At 37.6% G+C, this 16,770-nt stretch overlaps 2 protein-coding genes across 2 annotated transcripts in view; one reads left to right on the forward strand and one right to left on the reverse strand.

The window, feature by feature from the left end:
• PCP4L1 (Purkinje cell protein 4 like 1) overlaps positions 1-1,670 on the forward strand; it is a 52,111-nt gene extending 50,441 nt beyond the window's left edge. Inside the window, exon 3 of the mRNA XM_063440103.1 lies at positions 279-1,670. Coding sequence (XP_063296173.1) covers positions 279-415 — 137 coding nt within the window. The 3' untranslated portion in view covers positions 416-1,670. The remainder of the gene's footprint in view (positions 1-278) is intronic.
• Positions 1,671-6,517: 4,847 nt separating this feature from the next.
• On the reverse strand, positions 6,518-16,770 carry MPZ (myelin protein zero). Its single transcript, XM_063440007.1, is given in 6 exon segments — positions 6,518-9,362; positions 10,240-10,297; positions 10,613-10,748; positions 12,163-12,376; positions 12,750-12,916; positions 16,621-16,770. Coding segments are annotated over 6 exon segments (951 nt in total). The 5' UTR covers positions 16,688-16,770; the 3' UTR covers positions 6,518-9,053.

Genomic DNA, 16,770 nt, shown 5'->3' on the forward strand with positions numbered 1-16,770 from the left:
CACGGCACTTGCTGCACACGCGCATTAGGTCTCTCCCACCGGCTGATGTTTTAACTCCTCAAGCGCCAAAGCAGGGGGGGGGGGGCACTGTAGGAACCTATAGCTTTTGCTTGCCTGGCACTATAGAATCCCTTTAATTTTAAGGCAGAGAGGACAGGCTCCCCAAACATGATCCAGCACCCAGCAAAGTCTTACATGGAAATCCTTTTATCATTTATCCTTTTTTTAATGTAATGTTTTTGTTTTTTTTCTGCATGTTTATTATTTCCGTTCTGTAGATAAATCCGGGAATGCCGAGAAAGTAGAAGAGGAGATTGACATTGATCTGAACGCCCCGGAGACTGAAAAGGCCGCCTTGGCGATCCAGAACAAGTTCCGTCGGTTCCAGAAACGGAAGCAGGATCCCAGCCCTTGAGGACAACGTCCCCAGCTACGACCTCACCATTGCCCTGTCCATGATACACTGTGCGCTGCTCGTTATACAGATTCCTTTCCTCTCCGTAGGACACGACGGATGCCAACAGGGCTGCATCCCTAATGTCCCATACACAACCCGCTCTTCCTTTAGGCTATTATGAATGCTTCCCCTATAACAGGGCCATAACACATGCTGTCGTCATGGTAACATAGGACGGCCATCTTGTAGATACTCTTTCTAGTCTGCATATATAGTCAATGCGATATGTCTTAAAGACTTTTGTAATTAAAAAAAAAAAAGGATTTAAAACAAAGGTAAAAGTGATCTTTAGGTCGGGTGTTGAGTTTGAGATTTTCGAACCCCGGAGGTTCCTTCTTTAGGCATGTTTCTATGGTAACAGTGCACTGCGTGCAATATATTTACAGATTGAAATGTATATAAGGAATTATAGTCCATACTAGGGGTTTGCTCCTCTCCCAGTCCACGTCCCATTACACGTCATTGCTTCTTGAATGTTATAGCCGTGTTTCAATCACTGAGTCTCACCCTCAAGGGGGGTCTCCGTATAGAACACTGTATATAGAATTACATACATATATGTATGTTTTTAATTGGATATTTATTTTATTATGAAATGTGTTGGGGTTTTTAAATCACAGTTTTTAAATAACTGTTTCCCATCACAGTCCAGCTCTTTGGATATTATCCCTAATCACAGATTAAAATGCAGGTTATAGTTGTATAATATACACGTTACTAGGTAAAATTATAAGAATACCTTTTAAAGCATTGGGAGGCTATCGCGCACGCATATCTCTTCATAGAGATGTACCGAATCAATGCAATCTCGATGGGGAACATTTAGCTCCATCTAGTGGCCGTCTGAGTGACTGTCACTAGAGGTGTTACTAGGCAGCATTGTAAACACTGGCTTTTCTTTGAAAAGGCAGTGTTTAGATTGAAAAACCTGCAAGGACAGGCTATAGACACCAGAAGCACTACATTAAGTTGTAGTGGTTCTGGTGACTATAGTGTCCCTTTAATTTTAGTCTGCAGTTAGAACGAATGTGAAGGGAAACTATTGCTGAAGCACGCACAGATTCCGATCTGCCATTAGGCAGGCCATGCAAAGTCTACAGAGCATGGCTTTGTAAAAGTTATCACATGATAATATGACGCTCTAAATAAGCAAACTGTGATTGTGACTAGGATGTGGGAAGCAATTTGAAGGCGCACTTCCTGTTCGGTAAGCAACCCACCTAGTCTGAAGAACATCAGCAGGGGCATTCCAAATATTTACATTTCTATGGGAGCATGGAATATTTGCACCAAAAATGTTGTTCCTTAAAGTACAACGGGAACTATATTTAATTATTTATTTAAACCGTTCATCTGTGTTCAAAGATCACACTAGGGCATTGTAATGTGCATTTTTTTAATAAATGATTAACACTCCGTTTATTAAAATATTACAGCTTCCCTGTTGACCAAATCATTTTGGTTAGATCGGCAAGCCCATGTAGTCCTTTTTTTTGTCATCCTTGTAGAATAGCACAACTAGCTGAAGATACATTTATACTCATCCCAATTCTAATTACTGTGATAGCATACAACACTTCCAGATATTCACTACCCTTTCCACGTCATTAATACTGGGAGGTCACTCCATGTTACTCCTATACTTTCACTATCAATGTTATCTTTTACTGCTTCCACTGGATAGCTATTCCAGGTATCTACTACTCTTTCTATATAATCATTAATCTTTGCTACCTCTATCAGCAGGTTGTTGTGTGCCCTGTCCCTTCTATAATACTGTTAGACGTGTTAGTTTCCACCGGAAGGCTATGCCATGTATCTACTACCCTCTATTTACTACCTCCACAGGGAACCCATGCTTCTTCTACCCCCCTTCTATAATACTGTCAGCAGGGGTGTTTCTAGGTGGCAAAAAGAAATCTCTTTAACCCAAGGGGATATTTCATAGCCAGCCTTCCTTTGTTTGCTATTCAAACCTCTGCCTCCTGTATGTTAAATTATTGCATAAATTGTAATAGCTTGACTGAGAGAATCAGTCTCAATATTATCAATTGTAACATTGAGAAAGAAGTGAAACCTCAAATTGCAGATTTTCCGGGGATTTGGGAATTTCAAGAAAAAGATGCTATAATAAAAAAAGATACCTTTTAAGGGGCTAATTGGGTTCTAGTCCAGCTCAGTCCCATGCAAAGTTCTACTGTGAGAATTTTCAGATTTTCAGTCTATTCCACATATCAACTAAATCACTGCTAACATGCGCTACTTATACTGGGGGAATATTCCGAATATCGGCTATCCATTCTATACAAATTTTAATCTCTACTAGTTCCAGTGGAAGGCGTTCCCCCTTTAAGATCTCTGCTATCTTTAATTGCTTCCACTGGAAGGCTACTGAGGTATCTACTACTATTTGTAGATCACTTGTTGGCCTTTACTGCTTCCACTGGAAGGTGATTCCAGGTATCTACTACCCTTTCTGTAAAATAGTATTCATATGCTTGGACTTACCGTAAAGCAGTTTTGAGCAATATCTCCCACACATGGTTGTTGGACTCTGATTTGCTAACGATATTAGGGATTGTAGTCCAAATAAGGTTTCTGAAGCATGATATTGATTTTATTGATTCACCTACCTGTTACTCTGTATGTATCTTACACATAGCAGTAGATCAGGTTTTTAAAAGTAACCCTTCCAAGACCAATATTAAGTGCTGCAATATATGTCAGTGCTTCCAATTTGTAAATATGATATCACCATCTTTAAATCTCACTACTACAAAAACAAACGCAGACACCAAACGCAATCACATTTCATAGAATTATAAATATAATAAAATAAATAGGATTTATTCCTGAAACGAGGGATTTGTGGAAATTTGTGTAAGAACTGCACATTTTATGACAATATAGCTAAATTGTAACTATAGTTGAGTTGTAGAAATTATACAAATCTGATTATTTAAATTGTTTTAGATTGGTCACCGGATTGCAAAATCTGGGTAAAAAAAACAACAGAAAAAATGTCCCATATTAGCTATATTTATAATTTAGTTATTTGGTCTAAATCATGCAATTCTCCACTAATTGCCAGTGAATAACCTTTTATATATACCACATGTTAAAGGGACAATCTAAACAGGATAGAACCTACAGCTTGGATAAATCAGCACCCAGAAACTCTAGAGACCATAAGCACTACACCAAGCTCTAATAATATTTCGAGCTGTACTAAAACACCAAGCTACTTTAGTTATACTGGCAAGAATGCTCTTTTAAAGGGATACTCCACTGCACAAAAATAATCACTATTTAGTAGATATACCCCCGATAAAAACATTTATGCATTTAATTATGCGTTTGTGTAATTGGATTTATATCTAAAAGCAGTTTGCAAAAGCTGTTGATCTCTTGTCTGCAGCCTTTGCCAGTCCCTCCCCTTCTAACCCCACCCAGACTTTCTGTGGCTGTCCAATCACAGGCTTTCCAATGCAGCTCAATGAGAAGTCTTTGCAAGGCAGGTGCTCTGTGCAACTGTCTGCCTCGCCAGTTCAGTTACAATGAGCTAACCAAACCAGGAAGTAACAGGACCTGTTGTCTGATTGACAGCCGGGGGGGAATTGTATCTGCACACGTGTATATAATAGTCATCTCTGTACGTATTGTCGTTATATATTTTTAATAACTAAGTCTAAATAAAAAGAGATTTCTGAAGCTTGGTGCTGGAGGTAGTGTATTGATTCGAGTGCTTTAACTCTACTGCCACCTAGTGGTTATTTTATTAAAAGCACACACCCCTGTGGCTGCAGGGGACAGTGCTTCTACAAAGGGAAATATAGATTGTATATTCAAAATAAAGGTCTAAATTAAATTGATATAGATTATTCCCATGTCCCCATTTCTTTGCTAATTTTGTGCCTTGTTGTAGTATTGGCTGAGAGTGAAACATTTTGGTATACACCTCTTACGCGCTGCGGAATTAGTTGGCGCTATATAAATACCAATAATAATAATACGCAGCACAGACAAGGTTAATTCCATTACTGAACGGCCTCGTTTCAATTTGAACATTATTATTTATATGTAGCTGGACCCAAGTTAGATGGAGACAATGTCGTAGCTAGGTGTGTAATGTAACTGCATTAATAGAAAATAGGGTCTGTTGCGAATAGTTGGGGCCTCAGTGCCTTTGAATTGCCCCTTCAACAAAAAATATATCAAGTGCCAAGGGCTTATTCACTAAACTGTGATAGTGTTCATCACTAAATTGTGATTTTCTACGAGTTCAAAGTGAATTTGAATTCCCAATAATCCATACCTTCGTGATAACCATGGCAGTAGTGTTGAGTTGAGAACTGGACGTCATCCTATACATTTCTTTAAAAACTCCATTTATTGTGACCTAAGTTTCGAAAGGTGACTGTCACTTCCCTGTTAGCACATTAACTCTCTAAAACTTTGCTAATTATATTGATATCTAGAGTGATCAGTCAGTAAAACATGTCCAATTTAGACTAAAAGCTCTTTATTTGCAGATAACTGACTACTGGTTATAAATTATTCCAAATTCTGCTTTATTGGTGATAATTTTGAAGCCGATTTGCACTCTGTTTAGTGAATAACTTCCTAAATCAATGACTGTATTGGGATTCCTGATGGTTAAACAATTCACATAGCTAACTCCCATTACTTTCACCCTCATTTCAGTTATGGGAGGCTGCAGGGACCATGTGCATACAGTAATTTGTAATCAATTGGAATCATTTAAAATGTATTTAACATAGAGAGCTCTTTAATACGTCTAAAACAATCCTACAACTACTAGAGGCGATAAGCCGTAATTTTATTCCATGTATTTTGCCATGTCAATGCTCGAAGGGCTATGTGCGTGATCTTGTACTCGGGAGATATACTAAGAGCTGCAATGTTGGAGGGATACAATTTGGGTAAAATCAATGAATGAACTGAAATGTATCCAAGCACAGTGACACAAACAATACCCTCGCTGCGGCTGTTGTGACTTAAAACTTCTGTTATGTGCTGCCATTGATGCGATCACTTGAAAGCCACAGTTTTGCCTAATTCTAAATCTCTGCCATGTTTAATCATTTAGTGCACCTGCCCTGCATGCCTGTTCTCCGTTTAACAGTCCATCCTCCTATAGACCATTATTATTTGCCACCTACCCCTCAGAGATGGGTTTCCAAGAATATGTGTTCTCTTTGAATATACTAGCATGATTAAATAATAAAACTATTTGAAATTACACTGTATAGTACTGAGTTTTACTTTTTGTGTGTATGTGAATTATGTAGCTTTGAGAAAAAAACATCCCTCCATAGTGCCCCTATTTACGAGGGACAGTCCCTATTTTAGTCCCAAGACTCGCTGTTCACCATTTCTGTTCTAAAGACCCCAATTGTTTTCTAGAAATCTTTCCTGTGCATGAATGTACAACAGAACTTTTCCAAAATAAAACTCACGACAAGGTACTTTAATCTCCAATTAATGTTTAAAAACTCTGTGTACATAACATACTTCAGTCTTGTTCTAACCTACATGTTTAGCTACATAAATGGCTATCTGTAGATCATTAAATCACCTTAAATATAAAAAAGAAACACACATCCAGACACACAACCAAAAATGAACTGTCTGTCTTTGGCCATTTTTAATTTGGGAGGTTGGGAGGGTGAATAAAATGGACGATTTGGGATTAACTATTGTTTGAGTGATTTTTTTTTCTTCATCACACATCACAACTGTGTATTTTGACAGCATGGAAAACTGTATAATTGGGCTGTCGGACAACCTAACTAAAAGGTAAGATATAAATAAAATTTCTCATTGAAATGTTAAATTATTCACAATAATTCTTGGTTGTGTTTCCCATTATATATTTTCCTACTCTTCCTTTAAGAGGATGTCTGACATTTAAAGTTCAGCAGAACAAGGGAGGCCAATAGCTGTTGCCTTTCCCATTTTACTACTTAGAATAATTAATTATGTATATATTACGCGCACATTAACAGGTCTGTCACAAAATAAAAGTCAGAGATTGGCTTTCCCAGAAATGTCAGTGTTTATTAACATTTTTAATGGTGTTTTTGGCTGTGTGCATTGTGGGGGAGTGAAGGATATACACCTTTATATATACATTTTATACATACATATATATATAGAGAGAGCGAGAGAGATAAAGGAGTAAGATATGGAGAGAAATTCAGTCTGCTGATATTGCATTTACAGATAATTGGAATAAGCAATTGACAGATGTTTACAAAGCACTCTAAATCTCGTTGCTCATGGCAGACCCATGGCAGACCCATTAGTACGTCGAGTTCTTAAAACATTGTCCACAATATGCCGTAATAGTTTCCAATGCTCCGTGTGTCCCAGAATGCTTTGCTTCTACGTTGACACAACAGTTTAATTTGACCTCTTTTTTCGGATCCGGGACATTACCAATGGCATGGCATTATAAAACACAAGTTACCCATGACAAGTTTGCAAATACAATGATATTTTTTTTTAATGCGGTTCAGGCTTGGTGTGCGGTGGAAATGACCCAGAATGCATTGCAACATTTGGAAAATGTCAAGCTTCATTTTTCTAAACTTTGAATAGGCTACTGGACGAAAATCCCAAAGAGATGTCATGCAATTAAAAATAATAATGTAAAAGTAGTTAATTTTTAATCACACAGGGCCGTAACAGTGTAGAAGAGAAACTGTTTACTTGATTTTTGTTTTTTTAATTTATTTATATGAATACAGAACAAAACCAAAGAAACTTCATTTTGTCTCCATTTCTTGGCTTGAAAGGACAAAACAGTGCAGCATGAAAGGAAAAAAAGAGAAACAAAAAAAAGGACAAGTTTCGACAACATAGAAATAACTCAAGAAAGTATATTAAACTACATCTAACTTCAGACCCAGGGCCTGCAGAGAACTCAAGAATATTTGAGGAATCAGGGAATGTACCAGTAACTGTATCCTTTGCAGCCGCCCTAGGTTCCTGTTATCTCACTAAATAACATGCAAGAACTTGAGGACAGTTTTAAGGACCGTGTTTAACGCCAAATCATGTTTTAGACCTGTTGCATAACAGGCCTCGCATGCAAATTTGAGGTTAAAAAGGCCACATGACATAACTCCGTTTACTGTCATTTCGATAGCAAAAGGGGTTAAGACAGTAGAAATATTGCCCAGGAGAGAGGCAAAAAAGGCAATATTTGTACCTTCACAGTGAAGTGAAATTTTTGGATAGACATGCAATCTTCGCCAAGGACACCGGGAAGTCTCTAAAAAGGCTGCTTGGCTTGGCAAGACTCCATGTTTGTCCACTGCCACAGGTCAAGTCCCAGAATGCATTGCTAGCAAGTATAACCTGAACAAAACGCAGCTGAAAATGACCAGAATTCAATACAGGGGTGTCCTTCCTTTACTTTTAAGCTGCAGTAAGACTACATTACCCATGACTCTCGGCCAGAGAATTGAGGGAAATCTAGTCCAACAAGAGCTCGACATCCATGACTGAACACCCCTGATTTTAATATGACCAAGTCGGGTAACAGGAACTTCGGAAGACTATTCATGATTGAATAGAGATTGTCTTGAAAACTAAGAAAGCAAAAACATAAAAAATCATGGTGTATAACTTCTTGTAGACTGTTGCATTTGTGGACCCTTAATAGATCATGCCAAATGTTACTGAAACTTTACTTTTTAGGTTATTGAAATGCTGCTTGATCCTAGAAGAATTTAAATGAAGTGCCTCCTGTTTGGTGTGAATTCTGTGTCAATCACTGCTTAATGGAACTGACTCCGAAATGTTCCTATATTTACCTATTAACCCTGTTGGGTCTTTACCTTGGCCATAATAATTATTCCTATGTGTGTGTATTTCCAGAAAGCAAACTATGCTCTTTGCATTGCAGTTACTCCTGGGGTGGTTGAGTTGAGCTTCTCTGTAACCCAGACTAGTCCTACTTTAATCCATGTTTTCTCGGATAGTTCTTGCAAGTTTCCCGCAGGGAAAGGTACACGATGGTATATGCTCGACAAAAAATAGGTTATTTTAAGGCATTAACAGCACCATAGAATCAATGAGGATTTGGGAGTATGTGGGGGCATTCCACATCAAAACATTACTTGGTATCTTTGGATGTTGGAGTTCATTTGTTTAATACTTCTTTTTTCTTCTCATAGGACATAGAATTAGAACAGTCTGTAGTGCAAATGATCTGGCTTATCCTTGGGTGGGTTGTTTATTTGTCGCCTGCAATTCACATGGCCTGAGTTTTGTGTTTGGTGACCTTACAAAATCACGTTTATAGCCACAGGAGATATTGATCTATATTTATAACCTGAGGTAGCCAAGCAAAGACAAATTATTGGTCAACCACAGCCTTATGGACCACTAGTTAAATAAGTAAGATGATGCTCTAGTTTGGTTATTCATCGACTAGAGAAATGGCTGAATCATTCTATAGGATCTGATTGGGGAAGTAAATAAAATGCTATCCGTTTAGTTGGGCAAACTCCAAATTCTTAAGGAAACCTCCCAATCCCCCAAATCCCCAATGCTCTTTTATTAATTAGGTTTGTTTTTCTGAATCACTTTTGATTAAATTCTTTAAGGCGTTTTTGAGGCTGTTTTTGCTGGGAGACTTTACAGCAGCTCTGTAGGGTTGATCCCCTTCTTGGTCCCCTCTCATTTCCATTTCAATGGTGTAGACCACCTTGGAACTGCGAGGGGACTCCTCGTCTGCCTTATGTGTACCTTCCCTGCCTGCTAATTGCTATTTCCGATCTTTGCGTGAGTCCCCCAACCCTCCCTTGGACTTTTTATCACTGGATGGCTTGGAGCTCCGGGTCTGGTCAAGCATTGCATAGAGGATGGGCGTCTGGAAGATAGAAAAAGAGTAGAACAGTGAATTTTAGTTTATGAAGTATAACGGTCATTTAAGCTAGGACAATATATAATTTAGTAACTAAATGTTTATCCTTTACTTATATGTTGGTGGTCCTTGGCTATTCTAAATTATACATGCTCTGAGAACGGCCAAGTGATGATAATCATCAGGAGTCTTTAGAACTCCAAACCACTTGAGATTTCTTCCGTCTTGGCTAGCTCCAGCAGATTAATTCCATTTTAAATAGGGCAAATGGACTATGTTTTAATTTGTAGGACTCTTGACATTTCTTTTGTTCCTCTCGTCAGCTAATAGCACACTGAGCAAGCACTAACGTCACATTATGATAGGAGATACTGAGAGGCAAAGAATACTACCAGAACAGAGCAATAGGTTGGAACACCGTCAAAACACCTGAAGTATGAAGAGAACACGTAAAGGGTAAATTGATGTTTAGAGAAAGACACCCAATCAGTGTCCGACAGAATCTCAGCCATATTTTCTGTGATACAAAGAGAGTCAAAGCAAAACAAAAATTCCAAAATGAATTTAATTAGATTTTGGAGCCTTGAGAAAACTTGAAGTCTGCACCATGTCCCAAATACCCTAATTGTTTTTCTTACCCATCACAGCTTCTAACTGTTAGTACTGTAGAGGGATTTAACAGGGACTTTGCACCAATTTAAAATGTCATACATTGGTGTTTCCACAATACTGGAAGTGTTAATTTTTGTATTTCCTTTATTTTACCAAACATTTAGAATCCTAGCCTAGAATGTTCTGTTACAGAGATAATGGAATCTGACCATTGAGTGTCATGTTATTTCGATTTGTTGAATTGCATTTTATGTTAAGTATTAATCTTTACCTGTCGGTTACGCTTGGAATCTTTAGATGATTTATGAAGCTTTCCTCTCTCCAGAGCACTGAAAACAGGAGACAGATATTGTCACGGCAAAACTAGATATGTTACAATTATTTAAAACATATCATAACATTTATAAGGAAGAAAAAGAGTATTGAAGAGGAAGAGTTTTGAATTGTGAATTTGTCTGGAATTCAACAAGAATTTGGCCCAAACTATTTTGGCCTATAATTTAAAATGTGCTTTGAATTTCCAGCTGTTCAGGCTTTAATGTATAACCCTGACAAGATATTAAAAGAAAAAAATGGAAATAATTTAATTAGTAGTAATGTAATCCATAATTTAATTTAAATGGGTGTCAACAGTCAGCACCTACCTGAGTTCCCTTGCTACACGTGCTTGTCTTCTCACCCAGCAACAACGAATGAGGTAAGCGACAACTGCCACCACAATAACCAAGACTAGAGCAGCTGCGATAATGATGCCTAGAACCAATCCTGCACGGGCTGGGGCTACCAAGACAAAGACAGGATACATGGACCTTTAGCAAGGCAAGAGGATTCTGGGAAATGTGTCATATAAAACTCACAATAGCTGTAATAGATGTTGTCATGCCTTTACAACGGCAACTCAGACTGCTGTATTTTTGTTTTCGATGAGGGTATAGCATGGTTAGAGCATGTATGTTGCAAATCTCTATCAAAGGTGGACTTTATAAGCCAATCTGTTTTTTTTAATGATGACTGCACATAGGATATGATTCTTCAGAAGGTCTTGATGGTAAGGTATGTGTTTTTGCTGATGATACTAAGATATGTAACAGGGTTGATGTTCCAGGAGGGATAAACCAAATAGCTAATGATTTAGGTAAACTAGAAAAATGGTCAGAGTTGTTGCAACTGACATTTAATGTGGATAAGTGCAAGATAATGCATCTTGGACGTAAAAACCCAAGGGCAGAGTACAGAATATTTGATAGAGTCCTAACCTCAACATCTGAGGAAAGGGATTTAGGGGTGATTATTTCTGATGACTTAAAGGTAGGCAGACAATGTAATAGAGCAGCAGGAAATGGTAGCAGAATGCTTGGTTGTATAGGGAGAGGTATTAGCAGGAGAAAGAGGGAAGTGCTCATGCCATTGTACAGAACACTGGTGAGACCTCACTTGGAGTATTGTACGCAGTACTGGAGACCATATCTTCAGAAGGATATTGATACCTTAGAGAGAGTTCAGAGAAGGGCTACTAAACTGGTTCATGGATTGCAGGATAAAACTTACCAGGAAAGGTTAAAGGATCTTAACATGTATAGCTTGGAGGAAAGACGAGACAGGGGGGATATAATAGAAACATTTAAATACAGAAAGGGAATCAACACAGTAAAGGAGGAGACTATATTAAAAAGAAGAAACACTACCACAACAAGAGGACATAGTCTTAAATTAGAGGAACAAAGGTTTAAAAATAATATCAGGAAGTATTACTTTACTGAGAGGGTAGTGGATGCATGGAATAGCCTTCCAGCTGAAGTGGTAGAGGTTAACACAGTAAAGGAGTTTAAGCATGCGTGGGATAGGCATAAGGCTATGCTAGCTATAAGATAAGGCCAGGGACTAATGAAAGTATTTAGAAAATTGGGCAGACTAGAATGGTTCTTATCTGCCGTCACATTCTATGTTTCTATGTTTCTATGTCTATAACAATAGCCGACTCTCCTATTACAGAGTTGATATGTAACAGAGTCACTAACACTGGCCACTAATATCAGTGAAAAAATGAAGAATAGATTTTGGCTCCAGCAATCAGTGACTTCCATATAAATACAAGACTATATTTATTGACCTTTCATGTATGTGAGAGGCAGATAGTGGAGAATGCGGTTCAGAAAGTCCAACATTAAGGTCTTTGGTCAGCATCAAATCTCACCTTTATCATGGACGAGCAGGTGGACGTATGAAGACTTCCCCACTACATCAGGTGGATTCTTCACATCACAGGTGAAGGTACCATTATCGGTGTATTCAAGGTTGTGGATCACAATGGACCCATCCTTGCTCTTTGGGTAGCCAACCCACTCTATGCGGTCCTTGAAAATGCCATCATCATCAATGTAGGGCTGACCCTTGGCATAGTGAAATATCTATGGGAAAGAGACTTGTTATCTAATGGAAGAGTTTAGGTGATGACAAAATCCCATTTATGGATCTGAATATTTCAAAATGTTGTACAAGTATCTGGGTGGACATATATCATGAAGTCCCAAAATATGTTTGGCTGATCTACTAAAATAGATTTGGATGTTTATTACTATATGTGAAGGTTTATGGTGTGAAGCAAAGATTTTGTAATTTCTTCTACATTTACACAGGGTTGACTAACTTAACGGACTCAATCAAGCGCATTCTAGAATGCAGTTAGTTAATTGTGCGTCAGGAGAGAAACACAAGTGACCCTCCATAATGGATGCATGGAAGTCTCGCCAATATAGATATATGGAGGAGAATATAGCTTACTGAGTATGTGTCCCTGCTGTTTTCAGGTTGGAAATGCCAGCTCACAGAGATATCATCTGAGATCCATTCACTTGACCAGAATGTGCATGATAGGGTGATCTTTGATCCCACTGTACCATATACTTCGCGGTCTGTATAAACTTCAATTGCCAGGGCTGGAGGGAGAACTGTGGGGAGAAAATATATAAGAAAGATTAAAAAAGACGACCATGATTTTAGCAAAATGTAGTATTGCATTTTTGTTTCGATTTGTAGAAATTAGCCAAATATTGATTGATCTACGCAGACGCAAGAACTCTGCCAAACGTGGCATCTCCCCAAAAAAGTGACTTTTTCATCCCATCGAGTGGAGGAATCAGAAATGTTTTGACTTCATGATGGTGAGGTGACCTTTGAGAGTTCTTAATCTTGGCCATCTGATTGTAACTCTTTTTGTGGACACTTTGTTAAAAATCATTAATTTGACTTGGCAGTTGGGCGACTTTACATAAATGTCCTTATATCATTGCCTGTTCTACTTTATACGCATATCACATTGTACATCGAATTGGTGAAGCAGACAAATGGCTTAGCCTATTAAGGGCCAAAGACATGTTCGCAATCTGCTCCGAAAAGACCCTGTGCTAGCATGAATTATTCTGTTGTTGGCTGTTTTATTAGTTTGAATGGCTGTTGGGATGTATAAAAGAACAGATATTTCATTCTCGAATTGGATAATTAAATACTAGATTATAGAATGTGGTAGGATGTCATTGGTCCTTAATGGGTTAATATTTGCATTACCTAATAGAGTAGGAAAGCTGACAATATGCGATGTCGATATTATTTAAAGCAGTTGAGCAGCATTTTGACATTTTACGGACATAATTGCACTTACATTAGCTGTACAAACCCCTGCCAAGTACATTAGGCATAGTGAGATTGTCTTGAAGCCATAATAGCTCTGTAAGCATGTGTAATAAGTGCTTCACATATACACATCAATTATTGTGATACAATGGGTGTCACAATCTACAATGTGTCTTACAGCTGTCATGTTGGAATAGGACATCTATTGGTTTGTCCTGTGACAGGGGACACTTTTTGTTATCCCAGCGTGTTTTCTGATCACAGCAGAACACTCTAGATTTTCAATCAAGGTGAGAGATCCAAAGTTCTTAAAAGTATCAAATGAAACATTTGCACATTAGCTGTGATCAGAATAATCAGATAAAATGTTGGCATTGCTAATTTTGTATTTTTCGATTAAGAAAAATCATGAAAATTACAAGGCCAACGCAATAATGATCTGTTCTCTAAAAAAAAAAAAAAAAAAAAAGTCTAGTTTAAAATAATGTAGCAATCTTGCTCAAGGACAATTTCATTGAACATGTGAGCTTTGATGGCTGGAAAATAAACACTCCAAATTCTGGATTTCTGGCATTTCCATAAACTAAAGACATAAAAAATTCACAAGATCTATGAACAGTATGATAAACTCGAATGCAAATCTACAACCACATTATTTTAAATTGCATGTATGGTCTCTGAATCTAATTTTTAATTTTTATTATTGCGATTTATAAAGCGCCAACAAATTCCGCAGCGCTTTACAATTAGTGGAGAAACCTACAATATACACAGACAAATACAAGAGGTAAGAGAGCCCTGCCCGTAAGCTGATATCTTGCCATTGGAGCTCTTTTATACAAAGTGCTTGGCTAGATGGCCCATGAGCTTACAATCTAAAGGATACCATGGGAATTTGAGACAAGAGGTAGCAGGGGAAGTTTGGAGGTGATGGCTGAACGAGTTAACAGAGAAGCAGCTATTGGTAAGATGTTAGGGGAATGAAGAAGTATCTAATAAATATTAAAATCTCTACATCATGTAAAAAAAATCAATAATGGATATGTAACACAAACATAAATAACTAAATAAATGAGACCTCATGCATCAATCACTAAAAATAAATGATGAAAGCATTTTGGCATATCTTGAGAAGAATATAATTTATGCTCTGTGTATAAGGTCACATATTTGTCCGGACACTGTGACTTTTGACATTTTCCCCAGCCATCGAGAAAACAGAAGCCCTTGTCATTCTCACAGTAAACAAGCATGATACAATCACAAAATATAAATGTTCTGAAATGCTGCATTCCTATCGGATGTACAGTTCTGCGCTAGTTACTATGTTAATGAGATGTAACTGACACTTGCGTTCTATTCACTTATAGCAAATATGGAGGTTTACATTTTATTAATTACATTTAAACTCCTGTCTACTGGAGTCTTAAAGTACAATTATAACTTCATGGATTATTGAGGCAGTAACCATGTTTTTATATCTAAAACATGGTCATGGTTTTAAGAATGTCATTAGGAAAATTCATAAAAGTGTTGCTACTAAAAGAAAATGTTGTCAATTGTAAAGATTTATCAGTTACCATGGAAACTAACCTTTTAAAACTCTGGACCACTTTTCCACATCTTCTCCAATAGTTTATTTTAACAGCCCTTGACCTGTTGTTTTTTTCATAGCCTTAGATGTCTTACTGTCTTACCGAAATTAATTTAGAGATATTGCTATTTTAGCTCAGGATTAAGGTCTCTGATTCAGAACTGTCTTTCAAATTAGGAGTCTATGAACTGTGAACCAGTGATACATACAACAGAACAGTAAAGAGGGATTTTGGATCCTAAAATGAGAGTCCCTCCAAGACCGGCACAAGATAAGCACAAAACACATTGATAGATTAGTAAAGGCCAATGGGTCTTACTCCCTGTCTTCGAAGCACAAAACCAATTCTGTTCCATTCCAATGGGTTATATATGAACCATTGGTGTGCATTTGATAGAAGTAAGGCATATAGAGGCTGGGCTGTGTTTATAGGTTGTGAAAAGCAATATGGAATATGGAACGTACTCCTCAATGGGATAAGAATGGCCATTTTTAGGACCCTCACCCATATTTGTACTGTACTGCAACTACCATCATTCTTTTCAGGCTACAATAGGGCTTGTGATCAAGCAACAGACACCTATTTTTGACTAAAACACAGGGCAAAAGGTAGATTCTCAGATTTTATAGAACTACAACTGCCATGATACTTTGTCAGGCTTTAGAATGGCAACGTATTATGGAAGTCGCAGTCCTCCAACATCTGGGGATCTATTATTTGTCCACCACCAGTAAAAGATTGCAAGTCTTTGTCAACTAAGAACAGGTAACCATTTACTGAATAAATGACAGAGACACAATCCATTGCTGTTTAAATGGGTGTCTTCACTAATTGGATATACAGCAACCATTGCTAAAAAAAAAAAACATGGGTAGCTAGTACTATACCTTGCACTACAACTACCATGAATCAAATTTCAATTTAGTATCATCAGTATCAATAGGATTAAGACCACTTGCTGTTCTTACTGTGTGCTTTACAATACAGTACAATACAGTTTTCTTGCAGTGACTAATAGATACAAGTAACACTATCAAGGTTAATCAATAAATTACAAATGGTAACAAATTAAATCCAAATGGAAGAACTGAGGATAAAACAGCCAAATTGTGACCATAGATGAATTGGATTTTACTTCTAAAGTAACACGCTATTTGTGCCTGAATTCTGAAGTTCTATTTTCAATTCACTGAAGTTCAATGTTTGTCACTAAATAACAAGCAAAGTTCAGCAAAATTGGGAATATACATAACATGGATTGTTCAGTCATCTATTTTACCCCTAATTTTGGGAAATCAGTTTTCAGTTCATCGCCATTCACTGTTTAGTTAATAAATCCCTCATTCTAACTCTATATGTAAAAATAAAAGAGTTCTGAGATTGGCCTTCTGAGATTAAGAGAGAAATTGATGCCAAGATTGACTTACCCAGTGCTAACAGCAGGGTTACAGCCAGGGGGGTGCACTGTGTCCGGGAGATTCCAAAAGATGCCATTGGTTTTCTGTTAGTGTTTGATCCCCAAATTCATTAGGAGAGCCCTTGTTACCCTCCGATACCTCCTGGTGGAATAAAGTAAA

This window comes from Pelobates fuscus, chromosome 13, assembly GCF_036172605.1.
Source record: "Pelobates fuscus isolate aPelFus1 chromosome 13, aPelFus1.pri, whole genome shotgun sequence".
In the NCBI taxonomy this organism is placed as follows: Eukaryota; Metazoa; Chordata; class Amphibia; order Anura; family Pelobatidae; genus Pelobates; species Pelobates fuscus.